The following is a 20,536-nucleotide window of genomic DNA, read 5'->3' on the forward strand; positions in this document are numbered from 1 at the left end:
ATAATAAAAAATATATAAGTCTGACAGAGATACTATTTTTACTATAAGTATCATATATATAATTTTTTATGCTTTTCTTTTCTTGTGATTCGCCAATTCAAATGAGTATATAATGATTATATCTATGCATCATAGTAAATAATTTTGCATGTATGTATAAAAGGCTAAAGGCAATATATAATTTTTCATGTATGTATAAAAATCTAAAGGCAATATATATATGAAGGCCTCTGTATATATCAGAGCCCGATAAAATCTCTCTATGCGCTTTTTTATGCCATCATTTACATGCCAGTGGTCGTTTGCATGCTCGTGACCGTGTGCATGCTCGTGCCCGCGCGACGCGCTGTTCTCCCTACAAAGTGCTGAAGGAGCGCGTGGTGCTGAACAGACAGCTCCACCGCGCGAGCCTTCTCGCTTCATCCAATCAGGCTGCACCACGGGGTTGCCAGATCTGCGCGAAGGACAGCCATACAGAACGATCAGTGAATTATGCCAGATCACACAATTTCTACTATTCCTACTTACAGAAAAATTATTATATTATAATATAATAATTAATATAATTATTAAATTATATTAAATTATTATAGACTTATTTTATAATCTCATTTAATTACTTTCATTTAATCATTTAATTATCATAAAACAACAAATAATTAAACAAAAAAATTAGTGTAGATGTATTTATCTTTTTTTGTTTAAATTCCTAATGCACTTATATTTTTGTTTGGTGAAGTTTATGGTCTGTTATTGTCTTAAATAATGATTAGGAGGTGGAGAAGATAAAAAGTAAGTATTTAGGTATTTAAGTATTTAAATGACTGAAATAATATCATTTTTGAAATAAATAAACCTGATTTTTTTCATTTTGAACAATAACTTTTATAGCTTAAATCCTCTTTTAATTATTAATTGAAAACACATTGAGTTTTTTTTTTTTTTTTAAATATAATGTTAGTGTTGATATATTTTGGAATCAACACATTTAGCAATTTATCATGAGCTGATTCCGAACTCTGACTGCATGAGTATAAATTCGTTTCCTGTAAGACATATTCATGCGCAGTAAGTGATTGTTTGATATAAAGTGTTCAGCCCATGCACAGTGCTCTCTCTCTCTCTCTCTCTCTCTCTCTCACTGTGTCTTAAGGACTTGATAATTTAAGGATTGGATGTGATCCTGAGCTCCAGAGCGCGCGGCGGCGCCAAACGTTTGTGACGTAAATAAAGAGGAAAGGGGGCTTCCTGCGGCGGAAACATGGCGGCTGCCATGGAAAATGAATCAGACCTAGGCAACGACGATTATTATTCCTTGTTAAATGTGAGGAAAGAGGTAAGAGCTGTTTTTTGAGACATTTTTTTTTCATGCTCATGTAAAGGCGGCTCTGAGCTCGGGGTCGGGGCATGATGACACTTTTGTCCTGGTGCTGCAAATCACTATGTGTGTAGGAGGGTATTGGGGGGGTTAGGAGTTGTACCCGGAACATCATCTCAGAAGACATGACTTCTTTCATTCCAGAATGTATTTTTAAATCCATGCAAATTACCCGAAATGTGAAATTTTCGTTAGTATTTAGTCGATGCATTTATTTTCCATAGCTCTTACTTTTCTTCCAAGCGCAACAAAGTATCCGCTGTACCAACAAACTGTTAATTAATTATGTAATTAATTAGTTAATTAAAACGTGCTAATCCAGATTAGAATTTTATTACACCGTGCAATTTAACCGACATATGAGGACTGGATGGGTTAATAGGTAAACCTTTCATTGATGAAAAATGGTATTAAGCTTTTATCAAATAAGGTCTGCAGTTTAAATGAAGAGCTAAATGGAGAACATGCAACTCATAATTAAACCGTTAAAAAAGAAAAAAAGAGTACAATAACTAATTTCATTTGGTTGGCCACTTTTGATCCTAACTTGAAGGCTACTCAGGAAGAGCTGAAGTCCTCGTACCGGCGACTGTGCATGCTGTACCACCCGGACAAGCACAGAGATCCTGAGCTCAAGAGGCAGGCAGAGCAGCTTTTCAATCTTGTTCACCGGGCATATGAAGGTAACCCGGTTGTTTGGTCATTTGGGCAGTATGCAATAATTGATGTAACAATGTCACAATGTCAATGTCAGTATAATAGTTTTTATAAGGAAATTAGCTATTAAGTTTTTTACAGAACATGTATGAACCAGTTATTCTGAGGACTTTGACTGTTGTACCTGATTCTTTTTGCATGCAAAATCCAGCAGCTTCCATTGTGCTTTTTGTCTAAAAAGTGGTCCCTTCTATATTGTGCTGCTTTCATGTCTGTTATACAAATATTTCTTTTAAAATACTAATCTTTGAAAATCAAAAATGTTTTTGCACTGACTCAAAAAAAGCAAATAACGGTTGTACACCAGGTGCCTAAGACATTTCCATAGTACTTGCATCTCCTGCTTTCTACATGTAAAAAGGCAGACTCTACTAAATATGTGTAATAATTATGTGAAGAAAAACTTCACAGCTTGAAGCTAAATATAGGCAAGGACTTGCAAAGTTTTTTTTTTTTCAGACACCACAAACATGTTATACTACTCCAGATGCTTTTAGAAGAAATTATATTCCACAACTAACCCATTTGCTCGTAGTGTTTTATTGAATTATCATGCTTTAGGAAAATCTATTTATGATCTGAGCAGCAAACATCATGGGACTGGGTATTGGTCGGGATTTTATTTGCCAAGTGGAGATGAGGAACAAATATAAAAGGACAAGAGAGCAAAAGGGGTTTCCATATAAGTAAATTGTATAATTTTTATTAGTCTTAGACTATAAACCAAAAGATTATGCTGTAAGCTAAGTTTAAAAGAAACCAACCTGGCAACACTTAACCCCAAAATAAGCTAAAGACCAGGATTGTGAGAGCAGTGCTCACTTTGTAACCTGTGCTCTGCTTAGTTCTTAGTGACCCCCAGGCTCGTGCCGTATATGACATTTTTGGGAAGAAAGGATTGGAAGTGGAAGGATGGGAGGTAAGACAATATGGGATTGTCAAATTGTTTTTCATCTGGGGTGTAAATGGTTAAGTGGTCTGTGTATTTTTTTTTTATAGGTGGTGGAGAGGAAGAAGACCCCTGCGGAGATCAGGGAGGAATATGAACGCCTGCAGAGGGAAAAGGATGAGAGGAGGCTACAGCAGAGGACCAACCCCAAGGTACTCAAGTTCCTAACTGTTCCTGTTGAAGTTTTTGATCTTTTTTTTTTTTGAAAGTGGAAATTTTATAGTTGTATATCAGCTTCAGAGATATTTTTTACTGTGCCCAGACATGCTAAGGGTGTGAAATACTGCAAGATGTTTATATCATTGTTTTGTCTGTGATGCAGAACGGTCTTCAAAGAGAGGTTTTGAATGAAGTTTTATTTGTAGCTGAGACCACATTTGAGAGAAAAAATGAGAAATGAGAGTAAGAATTCTTCATGTGTTTTGTGATCTGTATTCAGGGGACCATCAGTGTAGGAATCGACGCAACAGACCTGTTTGATCGTTACGACGAAGATTTCGAAGAAATGCCAGGAGCAGGTTTCCCTCACATCGAGATCAACAGGATGCACATATCACAATCTGTTGAAGTAAATAAAACCGTATGAGCCCCGTGCACGCAGATACACTATGTGTATGAAGTCCCATACAACCTGATGTTTTCTTCTATTCCAGGCACCCTTGACTATGACTGATACGGCTGTCCTTTCAGGCTCTCTGACCACGCACAACGGAAATGGAGGAGGCAACATTAACCTTTGTTTGAGACGGGTCACCTCAACACGTGGCTGGGGAGAGGTACCCCCCAAAAGATGTATTGCATGGAACCCACAAAAGGGTTGACACTGGAGACTTATTCCGAAATATATTTATAAATAAATATATTTATATACTTCTGTCTTTTTTCCTGTTTGTTCTTAGCTGGAGTTCGGAGCCGGAGACATCCGAGGGCCTCTTTTTGGAATGAAACTGTTTAGGAATGTCACTACACGATGGTAATTTATTTTAAAAACACTTCTTAAGTTAAATCGTCCTCCATCCAAGTTTCTATGAATTATATGTTACAATAGAAACGGCATCATATTAGAAGTGTCTTTGGTAAGCGTCTTTGTTTTTCTTTTTTTTTAATTTATTATTACTGTGTGTTATCAGTTTTATGACTGCGCAGTGTGGTATGCAGTTCTCCTCTCGTGGGGTGAGGCCAAGTGCCGGCACCATGATGGCACGTCACCTGGACCAGAACACTATGGGCTACCTGCAGTGGCGCTGGGGCAGCGAGTCGGCCATGACCACCAGCATCGTCCGAGACACCACAACCAGCCACTTTACCATCGCCCTTCAGGTGACTTGTGCATCTGATTGCATCTCAACTCAACGGCATCTATCTTTGTCTAACTAAGAAGGAGTGAAATTGATTCCTCCCTGTTTGTGCATTTTCAGCTTGGCATGCCTCATTCGTACCTGATGATGAGCTATCAGTACAAATTTCAAGACGATGACCAAACCAAGGTCAAGGGTTCTGTCAAGTAGGCTCGATCCCTAGTTTGCACATGTCTTGTTTTTTTCTTTTACACATTATGATAGAATACTAGTGTTTAATCTCATCTTCCTGCCTTGCCCTGGTTCAGGACTGGGTTCTTTGGGACGGTGGTGGAATACGGTGCTGAGAGGAAGATCAGCAGACACAGTGTTCTCTCGGCGACGGTCAGCATCGGGGTACCTCAAGGAGTCTCTCTGAAAATCAGGTCGGGATGGATCACGCGGTCATTGCCACGTAATATTTTTTAACCTAACATTTCATAAAGTGTAAAAAAAAAAAAAAAGAAAAAGTCTCAGGATTCATTACAAGCCGAGAGACAGCCGAATTCCACTGTGATGTCTGGACGTCTAAGGTTATTCTTTCTCAGCTCAGCAGCACAGACTTGAACAGAAACTCTTTTTCTTATCTACAGACTAAGAATAAACGTATATCATATCATTACATAACATTCTAAACATCTTGCATTATAATTTCCAGGCTTGTTGTTTAAGTTCTTCTCAGTAATGGTATGTTTAAATGCTTTACAGTGCTGTGAAAAAGAAATTCCCTGATTTTCTGTATATTTTTCTCACTTAAATAATGTATATTAAATAATGATAACCTGAGAAAGTATAAAAAAGCAGTTTTTAAATGATGATTTCATTTATTAAGGGAAAAAAGTTGTCCAAAGCTGCCTGGCCCTGTGTGGGGAAAAAGAAGAAAACTGGGCAAAATGGCATCCATGGGCAAATTTGTTTCATGATCTCAATTATTTACAGGGGCAAATACTTTTCACAGCACTGTATTTTTGTTTCTGCTCAAAATGTATATAATTTATCTGAAGTAATAATTACAAGACTTCTTTAATCATAATCTAAAGTGCAGTGAAATGTTTGTGATGTATCATTCACCCTTTAGTTTGCTTGATTTCTTTTTTATTTTTATTTTTTATGGATTTAAAGAGGAAAGGTCAACATGGGACAGCATTAAAGCGAAGTATAATTACCTGAGCTGTTCCCATTTCCTCCACCAGGCTAAACAGAGCCAGTCAGACGTACCTTTTCCCCATCCACCTGACAGACCAGATATTGCCCAGTGCTGTGTTTTACGCCACCGTGAGCCCTCTGGTCATCTACTTAGCCATCCAGAAGCTTATAATCACACCGTATGTGCACAAGCAAAAGGAACAGTAAGTGCCTGAAACATTATGAAAGTGGGTATAATGCAGATTTTGTCACTCTCGTGTATGAGTGGGATTGTGTTTGTTATCAGGGAGCTGGAAAAGCACAGAGTGAACTCAGCAACAGATATCTCCAAGAAGAGACAGGAGGCTGAATCAGCTGTGAGTATTCACAAATCTGCCCTGCACGATGTATTTATTAGCGTTAGAAATGAACCATGAGCACTGAACAATAGATTTGTGATATAATTTAAATGAGCTCATTCATTAATTTCATGGTAATACTGAATTTGTTTTGCAATTCAATTAAATAAAAAAGGGGAGTTTAAATTAAAGTGGGACTTTTAATTGTGCACAATTTCTCCTTTATTTCTCTATATAATCTTCTGCTACACTAATGAACTTATTCTAGCATTTCACTAGTGCTTGAATACCATCAAGGTAGAAGGTTTCTTAGTACAAAGGACCCGTGATCGGAGTCGGCCGTGATCGTCATTCACGAATGTAGAGCCTTCTTTAAAATGTTTGCACCATTCAAATGTATTACTGCGGCTAAGAGTCTGATCACTGTGCTGTGCTCGAAGTTTTCTGTAAGTGGTAATCGCTTTTATGTCTTCATTCACCTGAAAGTCGTCCAGTTTGACTTGAACACCCCTTGTGTGAATTTGTGAACCAAATGAAAGGGAGAAATATTAACAAAAAAGTTATGCACAAAACCAATATTTATTTTATTGCATAATGATTTACTCTCTAGGGAAAAATATGTTTACAATTACTAAGTCAAACTAAATCCTTTTTGGTTATGGTGGTTCATTTGGGGGGAAAGGTGCAAGTGAATTTAAACGATGAGGTTTAAATGTTTTCCCAGAATCAAAGGGTAACAACACTTTGTATCAATACCTCACTTGTTGACATTACCTGTTGTTTATTAATGATTAAAAATGAGTATTTGTTGATGCATGTAAATTTAAGAGAACCTCACTGTCGAGTCCTGATTTATTTTTTCACGCACCTGCATGAACTTTGGAGAATGAGTAAATGGGGTCGCCTGTCTGCAGGTGCAACTGATGCAGGAGTCAGTGCGGAGAATTATTGAAGCAGAGGAGTCCAAAATGGGTGAATTAAAAACACATGCTTCATTTTAAGTTTTTTAAAAGAATATATGAAATCTTAATGTGTGTGTAAGTGTGTGTGAGGGAGAGAGAGAAAGAGATGGAGAGAGAATAGAAAGTGTATGTACAGTACACATTTATTTAATGTTGGCCTGTCCTTGAAATAAGAGACACAAAATGATGTTTGTGACTGTAAAGGTACGAAACAAATAAAACACAGACGTATAAAATTCCTTTTTTTGTTTTGAAAAGTGATATCATATTTTAACATTTTACAAACCATTTAAAAAAAAAATATATATATATATATTTTCCTTTTACTAACAGTTTATCATTTTGACACATCCTCCATCTCTTTCCCTTGTCTCTGAGGTCTCATCATCTTAAATGCCTGGTATGGCAAGTTTGTGCTGGACACCAGCCAGAAACAGGAGCGAGCGAAGGTCATCGACGTGACGGTGCCTCTGCAGTGCCTGGTCAAAGATTCCAAACTCATCCTCACTGAGGCGTCAAAGGTCAGCCCCGAGTCAGCTTCTGCACCTGTTCAGTGTTCTCCTGCTGACGCTATAACCATTCTAACCTCTCTTTACCCCTGGGCTGCTCTCTCTCTCTCTCTCTCTTTCTCAGGCGGGTTTGCCCGGCTTCTACGACCCATGCGTGGGGGAAGAGAAGAGCTTGAAGCTGCTCTACCAGTTCAGAGGAGTCATGCACCAAGTGCTGTCTGGAGACACAGATGCTCTTCGGATACCCAAGCAGTGTAAGTAAAGTTGGGGTGTGTGGGTGGAGGAGAGGGTGTGGTACGATGACATAATTTTTCCATTTTACACACAATGTAAAATAATCATTCTAACCTCTTCCATTTTTTATTGATTTAACATTTCACATCTTTTATCACACTAAAGCACATAGGATAGACGCCGAGACGTAGGGGTCTGCAGTACACGTGCAACAGACAACGGCAGACATGAACCGAAGGGCAAATCCAAAGGGGTGTCCAATTTTTTTTTTTTTTAAATATTTATTTTGGTTTCCTGTTGTGAAGCCCTGTATGTGAACTCTGCCCACTTTTTGTTATCCTGTATCTCAGTATCATATCCATAATAACAGAGAGAATAGTTGTGTGATTTGACCAGGATGTGAAACAGCTTTGATGTTTTGACGTAACAAGAGCAGAACTTGATGTGTATTTATTTACCAAACAGAAAGTTAAAGAGGTGTGTCTGAATAAAAACAGCCATTAGCAATTGAGATACACCACATTTTTACTGAATTAGCATTTACGACACAGTTAAGAGTTAAAGACTCCTAGTGCTTGTTTTTTTTATATTTAGTATTTATAATTGTGTATTCATTAATTTATTTATTTATGTATGCATTTGATTGGACAAGTACAAGATGGATATCACGCTATCAAAATTTAACAAATTAAAAATAATAATATCTACAAAATACACACCATTTTTTTTATACAGTGGAGCCCTGGATTGCGTGTAACTTGCGTGACGAGCAAATTTTTAAAATATATTTTAACTAAATAAACAAGCAAGGTCTTGACATACGAGTAGTACGCATGCGCTTTGTCTGCCGAGCGTCATGTGATCACAACTGAGACACTGGTTTTTCTCTCGTGCTATGGGATTATGGGTAACCGTCTCCTATGCTCAGTCTCATTAGTCAACATCCGAGCGTGCATGTACTGTTTATTATAACATTGTGACCATGTGTGTGGGCACAGGCGTAAAGCAAAAGCAAGTGTCATTAAAGAGGTTTCTTGTTAAAGATCCAAAATCTCTCTGTCAGAAGGCACTGATTCTGTTAGTGTATGTTTGCGCGTGAGTGTCATTAGAAAGGTTCCTTGTTAATGAAGTTTCCTGACAGAGCAGTGTTTCTGTTAGTGTGTGTGAGAAACTTGTCCTAAGAGGGAGAGACGAGAGGAGGAAGGGAGGGAGGGAGGGAGGGAGTCGTTCTCCCTCCTTTATCTTACTTCAACTTCACACACACACATTATGTGATTATTGTATTTTTTATTTTTTATTGTCGTGAATGCATAAATAGTTACGGTTCTGTTACTTGACCTTTTGTGTTAGACCGTTAAGTGTGAAACTAAACTGAGCCAAGTGTATGAGAATGTCTCTTAACACTTTTATTAGTAATTTTTCCCCCAACCTCACAGTCATGTTCTCTGCTTAAATCCACCTGAGTTATTTTCTAGTGAGATTTTATGTTTTAAAACAAATCTACTTTTTAAAGCACAGCGAGAAAGCCTGAGCATAATAAAGTTAATGAAAATGTGTAAATATTCCAGTGAATCTGTTATCTGTCTAAATGAATCATTTGCAAATGAGTCAATGCTTTGATTTAGCTCTCTTAAATAATTTAGAATTAGCAATTGAGCTATTAGCCATCATCCATTTTCTTATATATATATATATATATATATATATATATATAAATAATACAGGCAATGCTTTATTTACTTTCGTTTTCTGCTTTTTACCATCTGAACTGTTTGAATTCATTCATCTTCTGTAAGCACTTTATCTGTCATGGTCACAGTTCCCTTAGAATAAAAGTTTGTGTAAAGATGTTTCTGTGATAGATGATGTCTGTTATCCCAACCCATAACTTTGCTAAAAGCTTGCTGCAGCACAGTCTGTTTTATTTTTTATTTGTCTAAAATAATAAGGATTAACAGTAATTCATTTCAAATCTGAAAGCAAAATGTGAAAGTAAAGAAGCTGCATCAGATTTGTAATCATAATGTGTAAATATTAAAATACCATTATATTATCAACATTTTGCCCAGTTCTTGACCCTTCGTCTTTTATTCTGAAAACCTCACTGCTCATATATGCACATCTGTGTACAAAGTTGTTGTACAATTGTATTGAATTGTAAGTAAACGTTATAATGTGAATCGTTACACTGGACTCTGGTGTGTAATTTGACTTTGTAAATGTATTCCTTCTTTTTAACGTCAAATGATAAAAACATGAGATTAAACATCCTCCATGCTAACTTGGCTATCTGTTCAACATGCCTAGTTTTACTAATTAACAGAATAGGATGGATTATTTTTGTTAAATCTGATAGGGGAAACCTTTACACCTGTGATAGTTAGGATTTTTAGTTAGGGTCAATGTGTAGATATGTTTCTGGATATTTTCTATAAGAAATGACTAAGATTACTATATTTAGTTCTTTATGTTTTAAACCACCCCCTTGAAAATACTGCTTTTTTCAAATAAATGAAAAATATATAAATTTAAAAATTTAAAATATGCATTTAATAACAATCCTTCACTCCAAAGAAAAATTATGTATAAAAAAAAAATTAAATAAACATTTTAATAAATAATACACAAAGCCAATCAGATCAATCAAACTAAAACCTTATTGCAGGAAGATTATCCAAATAATTTACAACTATAAATAAAAATAACTAAAAAGGAAATCACATCACACACTGATCTCCATTTAAATTCTTATAAGATCTTTATTTACATCAGTTTCACAGAAACATTCTTTCTCTCTCTCTCCCGCCCCGGCTCATGTTCCCATCTCCAAGCCTACCACAGTGAGATTCCCAACATTCCTCCTAATAAGTCCTTAAATTCCCAGTCAAATCGAGACACGAGGACAGCCGTGAACCTCAGGCAACGCTATATACAAACGGAAAATGACTGACTGTACAAAAGGAAGAAAAAAAAAATTATATATATATAAAAATCTTTAAAAAAAAAAAACTAAAACATGACAATGGACCAAACTGTTGGAAAAACAAAAAGCGTATTAAAAGTGTATGCTAACGAAGGATTCACAGGAGTCCTACAGCAAACGACCCTGAGAAAACTAAACTATCTAAATAATAAAGTATATATTCTCAGGAGACGTTTCCACTGGGGCATGCTTACCGAAGCACTGACCCATTATGATCTAGACGATCATAAAATATATATATTTTTTAAAAGGGCTTGTTACGTGGAGCACTGAAGTTGCAAATGTTCACACACGTACTGAAAACACAGGTTAAGGAATTAAAAATCAAAGTGGTTATTTGATAGTGGTACAGACCAGCGAATGAGCTTTATGCTATCTGTAACGAGCTATTAAACGTAACGTTTCTCAAATCAGTTCTGCACCACAGAGCTCAGGAAATTACTTTTCAGTCGCCACTGACTGGCTTCGCATTTTTGTGTTTCGCAGGAAATTCTAAACATGTAAATAGAACTGAAACACAAACATAAATTACAACGGAGTTCCAACATCTAATAAACATCCCTTAAAGATTTCTTGCTTTACTGCTCCTATCAGCACGTTAATGCAACAACAAACAGAATAAACTGGGAAAATGGTCTTAAAGTTCAAAATCAAACACTGAAGACACGGAGTGTAAATAGAAATGAATGGCCACTACTCTAATATGAAAAACTAACGCGGCCCTGGCGACTGACCTACCATTACGGTTAAGCGAGGGGAGTTTACACAGCTCATCTACATAATGCTAGAATGTCGTGTGTGGTATTTAACCAGGGGGTTTAAAAAAAGAAGGAAAAAAAAAAAAAAAAAAAGATTCTTAAGAATGCCTTACAAGCATGGCATAGTGCAATAAAAACGTCTTGCTACAGTATTTTAAATAGTTGCATTGACATGAGATTTAGGATGGGAGGAAGAAACAAAAAGTAGTAAAAACTTTTAAAAACTAGTAAAAAGTGCAGTGGGGTGTGTTTGACTACAGCTGTGTTCAAACCAAGGACAAAGACAAATGAGAATTCCAACTCTAATTGTTGATAAGTTGGTGCTGGGTCAAGTCGATTGCAGTACGGGGAAAAATAATAATAAAAAATAAATACAAAATAATACAAAAACTAGCTAGAATCTGGAAAATATTTGCTGAGTACGAGTGAAAATTAAGTTAAGGTAATAAATCTTCAAAATCAGGGCCACGTACATGTTTCCAAAGTTGCCAAAAATCTGAACAGACACACACACAAATAAAATGTACTTTAAAGTCATTTTGTTTTTGCTTCTGGGCAAATATACTGTAAAATATGCCACTCGGGTCAAAGGTCACAATGAAGTAAGACAAAGTGCGTGTGAAGAACACATTAGGCAGTTTTTGCTGAGACCTTAATAACAGTGAAGGAGAAAATTCACAACTGGACGTCCTGGATGTGAAGTACATCATGTGAGACGCTTTTTAGACACCTTAAGGACAGGATGCTTTGAGGACAAATACAAACAAACAAAAAAATCTTTAATTATTCGCTCAAGGGCAGATTGCGTACTGTGTTGTCACTGTAACCCCATCTCAGTTCCTGAGATATTTTGGGCTTCCAAAAAGTTAAACAAGTTCAATGTAACACTTTGAACAAACACACATACGTTTCAAAGCTATGGGTACATACGCTCCCTTAAAAAAAAAAAAAAATGTGCAATCCATCGTCCTCGTTCCTCTTCCTGAAAGTGTCTCGTGAAAGAAAACATGGTGTCCGTTTTCAAGCATCTGCAGAATCTTTTCTTGGTAATGCATTATCTAAGGTTATGATTGCCTTACGCTCCAAAAAAAAAAAAAAAAAAAAGAATAAAAAAGGAAGGAGGACGATATATAAAAGAAAAAAAAAAGGAAAAAAAATGTTAGTTAGTCAGAGCCCTTCCTCTTTGGAATTCTTCTCCTGTCTTGATGGGAGTTCGTCCTCAGGGGAGGGGCGCATACACCGTCAGTCTAGAAGGTGTTTTCGAGAGCCCATGCGCGAACGGTTCGAGCGCCGAATGTCAAATTTGGAGTCTTTGCACTGCTGGCAGGTGTATGTCTCCGGGACGTTGGATTTGCGGATTTTGGCGCAGGACAGGTGGATCCAGGTGTTGCACTGGTTGCATTCAATCATCGCCCTGCCGGCGAACGGCTTCATGCAGAAACATGTCACCAGGTCCCATGAGTCGTCGTCTGTAAGGGGAGAAGTACATTGTGTTTCAAAAGCACTTTTTAACATTACACCTAGAAACTTGCCCGCCTTATAGTTTAAAGCAATTCTGTATTCAGCCACTAGAGGACAGCAAATACTGTTCAAATACCTAGTCGAAAAAGTCTACAAAATTTACCACACTGCCAAAAATATTCGCTCTCCTGCCATCATATGCACATGAACTTCAGTAACATGCAATTCTTAATCCATAAGACTTAATATGATGTTGGTCCACCCTTCAACATTTCTAGGAAGGCATTCCACAAGGTTTAGTTGTGTGTTAATGAGAACTTTTGACCATTCTTCCAGAAGCGCATTTGTGAGGTCAGACACTGATGCTGTATGAGAAGACCTGACTCACAGTCTACGCTCAAATTCATTCCAAAGGTGTTTTAACAGGTTGTGGTCAGGACTCCGTGCAGGCAATCCAAGTTCTTCTACACCAAACTCGTTTATCCATATCTTTATACAATTTACTTAGTGCACTAGTGGGCAGTCATGTTGGAACAGTTCCCACGAAGTTGGGAGCATTTTGTCCAAATGTCTTGGTATGCTGAAGTATTAAGAGTTCCCCTTTCACTGGAACACAGGGGCTAAAAACTAACTCCTGAAAAACAATCCCACCTCCACCAAACTTAACACTTGGCACAATCCAGTCGGACAAGTACAGGTCTAGCAACTGCCAAACCCAGACTCATCGATCGGATTGCCAGATGGGTCATTCGTCACTCCAGAGAACACATGTCCACTGCTGTAGAGTCCAGTGCCAGCGTGCGTTACACCACTAAATCTGATGCTTTGCATTGCACTTGGTGATTCAGCTACAACAAAAACGCCTTCCATGAAGTTCTCTTTGCACTGTTAGAGTTAATCTGATGGCCACATGAAGTGTGGAGGTCTGGAGCTATTGACTCTGCAGAAAGATAGCCTCCTATCATGATACCACACTGTGATTTACTGATCTCCTAAGAGTCACATTTTTCACAAACATTTGTAGAAGCCGTCTGTGTGCTTGATTTTATACTGTACACCTAAATTTAATGATTTTGATAGGTGAGTGAATACATTTGGTATTATTATGTATTCACCACTGAAATAAGGTATTTTAACAAACACTTTTGTTTACATATATACCATATTTTTGCATTAAATTGGTTTTTGCCTGATATTAATAAAGTAAACAATTGCGAGTAACTTGGTCTGAGAGCGTTTAGCAAGACGAGCAAAGATCTTTAAAAAATTAACTTAATAAACAGGCAAGGTGTTAACACAGTAGTCCCCTACCTCCTCATCCCCTCCTCTCGCCTTTACACACTAACAGGATTAAAGGTAATGTGCATTTTGTGTGTGCAGATTCATTTGTTTTATTTTGACTTTATAGCAGTGATTCCGTAGTGTGCGCACGAGTGTCATTAGAGAAGTTCCGTGTTAATGGAGTTTTCCCACAGAGCAGTGTTTTTATTTGTGTGCATGTCTTATTGAGAGGAGGGAGGGGGCTACTGTACAAGACTCCTCTCCTCTTGACTTCACACATACGTGTGCGCGCGCACAGAGACACACAAGCGCACAGAGACACACAAGCGCACAGAGACACACACTAACGGAAACACTGTTCTGTCAGGATTCTTTTCAAAGGTAAAGTGCAAATTAATTTGTTTTACTTTTACTTAATATTTTGCATTAATTAATTTTGTATGAATATTTTGGGTTATGGAACAAATAATCCAAGTTTCCATTATATCTCATGGGGAAATTCACTTTGAGTAGCACACGTCCGGAAAAGATCCAAGGATTAACTGTGTGTAATGTATATACTTGCCTGAATCGACCATGATGTCCTCATCGTCTGCGGAACCGTCTTCATCTCGGAACACCACCTGCTTTCCCTGGCGTATCACCGTTCTAGTGCCGGGGAATCCCTCCATCTTCATCACCACGGCTTCTCCCTCGGGCAGCGCAAGCCTCTCCCTGCTCTCGCCCCTGGACTCTGTTCCCGAGCTAGCCGAGGAATCCCAGCACGCCCGCTCGGCATCTGGTTCCTTTTTGCAGCCTACGGTGCCGTGGGAGCCTGTGAACCTGAGCGGAGAGCTGGTGCCGGGGTGAGTGGAGCGCTCTGGGTAAGATGATGGTGAAGAGATGCTGATGTAATCCTCCGGCTCCTCCTTGACAGCCCGACTGAAAGAAGAAATCTCCGCTCTGGTGTCTGAGGAAAACGGCAGGAAAGATGCGGACTCGTCGGATTTGCTGTTCTCCATTGGCTTCTTTTTCTTCTTCTTCATTTTATCGGTTTTCTTGCATCCCTCGAGGAGGAAGCTTGTGGATTTGGGCCGCTTGTGAAGCTCAGGCTCGTCACTTGCAGGTCTCTTGAAGCCGCTGAAGCTTTTGCGGCTTTTGTGCAGATGCTTATCAGGAGAGGAAAGGCTGTCGCTGTCTGCTGTGCTCCCCGTGCTGTTAGGAGGACTCGAGCTGCTCCTGAGCGGCGCCTCCTGCAAAAAACAAAGAAGGTGTCATACAAGCACTTGGTCAGGTACACTGGCCAAGCAACTGGTCTCCGTGCAATATCAGTGTTACTACTTTTCTATTCCAGTGTACCTGATAAAACGTGCTCGTCATTTCAAATTATTACATTTACTGGGAAAACGACTAGACAAGTTTAATAGCAAGAAGGAAACCTTTAAAACTGGCCATCTTGAGACATCAGATATTTTATTACTAGAAAAAAAAAACTAAGCTTTTTTAAAACTATGTTTAAAGACAGTTTTGAAAAAGTTGTTCACTTCGAGGAATAAAATATATTGCTTAAAACAAGACTCACATAATAAAAATAAATAAATGCGAATGCATGCATTTACAAGCAATGAGACATGGAGCGTGAGGCTGGCTGAAGAATTAAAGCAGAGGGGGCGATATTACAGTCGCTTTAACACACCGTTGAGACAAAGAGAGAGTTGCGCCAGAGCCCTCCATCTATTGGTTGATCTTTGTTTTTACCCTCACCTACGATCATGAGCGTTAAACATTCTGATCATAATGAACATAAAGTAAAAGGAAACACAAAATATGGCAAAATTCATTAAATACAAAGAAATTATATTTAAAGTTTCTTTATGGAAAAATCTCCAACTCAAATCTTTTAATTTGATTCAGAATCAGATTGAACGGCAATTTTTTTCTTTTTCTGCCGATATCGACCCGTAACTGATCAGCACCGTCTCTGATTACCCAAAAAAAGTTACTTCGCATTTTGTATTCAATTTCATAAAATAAAAGATCACATTATATAAAATGTGTGATAGCAAGCAGTTTCCATCTCTCTGATCATCTGCTGGTCTGAGGAATTATGACCAGACACAATGAGGAAGTTTTAAGAAAAAAAAAAAAACGAAAAAAAAAAAAAAAAAAAAACAAAAATAATTTTTGCTCCCCTCTCCACAGGATTAACAGAAATGTAATCTAATTAAAGCACCCATTATGCGAAACAGCAGGAACTCCCAAAACCCTCTGTGACATTTCATGCCGCTTTGATCTAACTGACATTTCTAGGACTGGAATTAATGTCGGATGTGCTTAAACGCGCAAAACCTGTGTGATTATAACAACACCACTCAAACGGTTATGATGATTATGAATACCTCTGAGGAATGATAGAGGAAATAAATTTAAATTGTATGCAGGGCATGTGAACGTGATTTGCTGCTGGAACGCTCGAGTTATTACAAGGTTCATTTCTTTAGAAATGTTTGACTATGGTGTAAATCCAGTCGATGACATTAATCACAATTTCGTGCTTGATATCCTCAAATGAATGACCTTTTAGAAAGTGAGGGGTTGCACTCCACATTACATTTAGGCAAGCAAGAGAAAGAGCTGCGTTTGGGTGTGGCATGATAACCTGTTTTTGACTTTTTTTTGACAGGAATTAAATAAAAATAATAGAACAAAAGAATCAGTGTGAAAACAGTGTAGTTGTATACCTACCAGAGTCGACAGCGACATCCCGCTACATCCGTCCACAATGATGTATATTTCTTCAAAACGAATCCAAGTGTTTTTTTTACAAAGTTATATACAAAAGTATGACATGAAATCACAATGAATCAACCCTATGCATCATGGGAATCATCTGAGACAAACATTTGTTCCCATGTCATACACAATACACTACTCACCTCCTGTGGATATGGAATATAACCCGCATAGGCCAAGACGAATGTACAAAACTTGTTGAAATCTTCCACTGTCCTTCTCCTTTTGTATGTTGGACTGTACCCCTGCAATCAAACCAAACAATTTGTATCATAAAATCAGTCCAAGAACTCATATGTACATAATATATTGTCATGAACTGCAGGAACACAACTTGTCTGAAAGCTGAACACTATCAGGAGCTTATCAAAAAGAAAACGCTCCTGTGAGGCGCTCAGCATCAGACCATAAAATCTAGAGGTGCTTCAATAAGGTTTTTTTTATTATTATTTATTAAAGTTCTTATTTATTGGAAGGCAACATACACAATTCTCTTATTATTTTATGTTATCTTCCTTGTCAAAAAGGAAGGGGAGCCAAATTAAAAAAAATTCAACCAGTTGGTGCAGAGAGGAATCATAAATTAATTGTAAATGATGTTTAATGGCTATTTATTTCATATCTTTTTGTCTTTTCTAAAGGTTTTGCTTGTCTTTCATAAATATGATTATATTGTTCAAAAATATGATTGAATTGTTGTACATTGGTAATATTTTGGGTAAAAAAAAAATAAAATCTGACCAATCAGATACAGGAACTTAAACAGCGCCGCCGCCGCTGCTGCCACTTTGCACGTCTAAAATCTCGCGAGATTTCAGCACCATCAGCGTAGCGTCTTTACTGAGCTAACGGGATTATTGGCAACTTTTTTTCCTCTCCTTCTGTTCCCAAAACAATCCGTTTAGACGAAAAAGCGTAAACATCAGCCAATCACAAAGACACATCACTTACATAAATTCATCCCCACTTTAAAGAAATGAATAAAAACCCAAAATTTTTGAGCACTTAGCAAAAATAAATAAAATAAGCAAATGTTCTGTGCTCATTTGACCACCTGTCACGCTAGCAAAGCAACGATTTCGATAATGCACGGCTTTATTTCTGGATTTTAATTCATAATATCATCTGAACAGATTAAAACACGTTTGCTGAAATTTACTTCAACTTAGTTCTGGCGTAAAGCAAGCGCATCACGGGCTAAGAAAGCTACGACTTAGCATCTTAGCCTAACAATAACTAATAAATGTATATATAACAAGTAGAAATAAAACTCTCTCGCTTGTTACGTTTATAAGAAAACATTGATATTTAACTTCAAGTCACGGCTGTAAGTATTCGAGCTAATCAATGAAAGAACGAAAAATAAGCCATGCTAGCAGGCTAGCCAAAACAACAACACCCGAGTAATGTTTGTTAGCTCACACGCAAAAACACACAAATGCATCACTGATATAAATATATCTAAATTCAACCAAATAAGCCCAAATAGTGTGACATTTAAAAAAAAAAATCCATAATTTGTCTTCTTTAGCTGGCGGACGAGCTAGCATTCGACAATGACTAGCATGACACGATTTTTAAAACATAATAATAAAAATGCTTCTTTAATGCGTCGATTTGCTAACATTCTACCTAGACAAACACCAAGTTAAGCCTTTTAGCTAACAACTTTTCAACAGCTTTTTTTTTCGTGTTAATACACACAGCTAGCAAGCTAGGGAACTTCTTTGCTAGTCAGCATTAACAATTTCTTACTTCAAGCATTAAACACACACACATTCACTGATGCATCGTAGACATAATGCTATCTAAATCTTAAACAAGCTAAACAAGTCCAAATAGAGTCCAAATATTTTCAGAAAAACGCATTATTTTCTTCTTCAGCTATCTAAAGAACTAGCAATCAACCCTGACTAGCATGACTAGTAGGCATGTAATTTATCAACATGGAGCTTTTTTGAAATAACCACGATTATAAAAAAAAAAAAAACGCTTCGTGGTTCAATTGTCGACTTGTTAACTAGACAAATACCCTTTTAACTAATGACTTGTCTGCATTTTCAACAGTTTTCGTGCTAGTACACACAGCTAGAACGCTAGGAAACTGCTGTTGCTAGTCTTCATTAACAATATAACATTAAACACACATTTATTATTATTATTATTAAATTTGCAAATATATATTTACTATAAATGTTTAAATATTATATACACTGTACCTGTGAGTCAAAAGTAGCTGTTTTAACATCAGAGTTGTCCATTTTCCACGAAGTGGAGTGAAATTTCGATTCAGATCTCGAATCACTGCAAAGTTTAACATATAAAAAAAAAAAAACGTGTGAATAGAGAATATAGAGTTGTTTTTAACGTTAAACAAGAATAAATCATGTCAAAAATATATTGTGACGGCTAATCAGGCGTGTGACCATCTGTTTGTGTTTGATTATATGATATATTGGTATTTTGGCTCTTTGTATCTCATCTGATAGATTGCTTATTGTTATCATTAGTATTGTTATTAGAATAGAAGAATATATTTTTTATAATTGTACATATGTTAACACTAAGGTTGATGGCTAGCTAACCAGCCATGTTTGCTAACCTTTATGGTAAGATGTGTCACATGTTTATTTTTGTCATAATTCAATTCGTTACTTTAAATAAACACCAATAATGATAACAATGAACTTGTTTTGTGACAGAGAGCTTGTTAACTTAATCCAGCTGTTCAAATCGAACTAGCTGATGCTAATGCTCATACCGCTGACAGCTATGAGGAAAAAACAGCTAATTGTTGTTGCTGTCGATGTTCGTTGTTGACGAGGACACCGTGTTTAGTGCATTCCTTACACTTTCCAATAACACCAAGTGTAATCTGTTTAAAGAGCTAACGTTAGAAACAAGACGTAAGGTAACATGATTAACGTGACTAGCCGTCTAACTACTCCAGGAGTTGCGGTCCACTAAAAGTTCAAATCCTGCTACATCAAGTTGACGTTTGTACCTTAAATCGACGACCCAAGCGATGACAGAGATCGGATCCGGGTGTAAATCCAAAAATCGCCGTGAGGTTATAGGTAGCGTGAATGACGCGACAGTGAAGTGACTAAAAACAAGCGAAAAGCTTCAAAAAGCTACAGAGCGTCTGGGGAGGCTGCGTCTTCTGCGGGTGCGTTCGGTGACATCAGCACGGCGCAAGGACTGCGCAGAACGCGCATTAAAATACTACTACTACTACTACTACTAATAATAATAATAAAAGTCAGCGTGTTACATGTTTAAAGAATAAAACACACTCTAGCATGTTTGTCTTCCTTAAGATATTCCTGAAAAGGAATATATATTGTTATTATTTGGCCAAAATTATAAAACACCTTTGAATTAAAAAAATAGCTCAACACCACTAATTCAAAAAGTTGTTTCTCCAAAATTAATGCAAATAGCCCCTTTTACTAAATACTAAATCATCAAACTTATTCAACCTTGATGAGAAACATCCTCAGTACTTAGCAGTGCCCACTTTAACTATTATGACCTGATGCAAATCTGATATATAGTTACTATCTTCTGGCAGTGTTTCAGAGGGATCTTTGCCCATTTATCATGCGCAATGGCCTCTAGTTCAGCGAGATTGGGTTTGCGTGATGCAGGAGATTTTTTTTCTATTGAATTTAAATCACCAAGTCACAGCCATGCTTTACTGTAGGGTCC

At 37.3% G+C, this 20,536-nt stretch overlaps 2 protein-coding genes across 2 annotated transcripts; one reads left to right on the forward strand and one right to left on the reverse strand.

Annotated features, from left to right (window-relative positions):
• The first annotated feature begins 1,240 nt into the window (after window positions 1-1,240).
• On the forward strand, window positions 1,241-8,282 carry LOC128511355 (dnaJ homolog subfamily C member 11). Its single transcript, XM_053484183.1, has 16 exons — window positions 1,241-1,336; window positions 1,932-2,061; window positions 2,941-3,014; window positions 3,095-3,196; window positions 3,484-3,612; window positions 3,698-3,820; window positions 3,944-4,017; window positions 4,175-4,364; window positions 4,463-4,548; window positions 4,651-4,767; window positions 5,575-5,730; window positions 5,814-5,883; window positions 6,780-6,837; window positions 7,206-7,348; window positions 7,461-7,590; window positions 7,736-8,282. Exons 1-16 carry the CDS (start codon window positions 1,262-1,264, stop codon window positions 7,759-7,761), a joined length of 1,683 nt encoding a protein of 560 aa, XP_053340158.1. The 5' UTR covers window positions 1,241-1,261; the 3' UTR covers window positions 7,762-8,282.
• A 2,023-nt stretch (window positions 8,283-10,305) lies between these two features.
• phf13 (PHD finger protein 13) lies at window positions 10,306-19,984 on the reverse strand. Its single transcript, XM_053484610.1, has 5 exons — window positions 19,830-19,984; window positions 19,045-19,129; window positions 16,969-17,070; window positions 14,619-15,285; window positions 10,306-12,780 (listed from the first exon to the last, which is right to left on the reverse strand). Exons 2-5 carry the CDS (start codon window positions 19,084-19,086, stop codon window positions 12,554-12,556), a joined length of 1,038 nt encoding a protein of 345 aa, XP_053340585.1. The 5' UTR covers window positions 19,087-19,129; window positions 19,830-19,984; the 3' UTR covers window positions 10,306-12,553.
• Window positions 19,985-20,536: the final 552 nt, after the last annotated feature.

The sequence above is a fragment of the Clarias gariepinus genome, chromosome 23 (assembly GCF_024256425.1).
Source record: "Clarias gariepinus isolate MV-2021 ecotype Netherlands chromosome 23, CGAR_prim_01v2, whole genome shotgun sequence".
NCBI classification, from domain to species: Eukaryota; Metazoa; Chordata; class Actinopteri; order Siluriformes; family Clariidae; genus Clarias; species Clarias gariepinus.

Coding starts and splice junctions, on each gene's coding strand:
- LOC128511355 (XM_053484183.1), top strand. CDS start 1,262: ATGGCGGCTGCCATGGAAAATGAATCAGACCTAGGCAACGACGATTAT. Junction 5,731..5,813: donor GTGCACAAGCAAAAGGAACA/GTAAGTGCCTGA, acceptor GTTTGTTATCAG/GGAGCTGGAAAAGCACAGAG. Junction 7,349..7,460: donor TCCTCACTGAGGCGTCAAAG/GTCAGCCCCGAG, acceptor TCTCTTTCTCAG/GCGGGTTTGCCCGGCTTCTA.
- phf13 (XM_053484610.1), bottom strand. CDS start 19,086: ATGGACAACTCTGATGTTAAAACAGCTACTTTTGACTCACAG. Junction 17,071..19,044: donor CAGCTACTTTTGACTCACAG/GTACAGTGTATA, acceptor GTTTGATTGCAG/GGGTACAGTCCAACATACAA. Junction 15,286..16,968: donor ATATTCCATATCCACAGGAG/GTGAGTAGTGTA, acceptor TGTTTTTTGCAG/GAGGCGCCGCTCAGGAGCAG.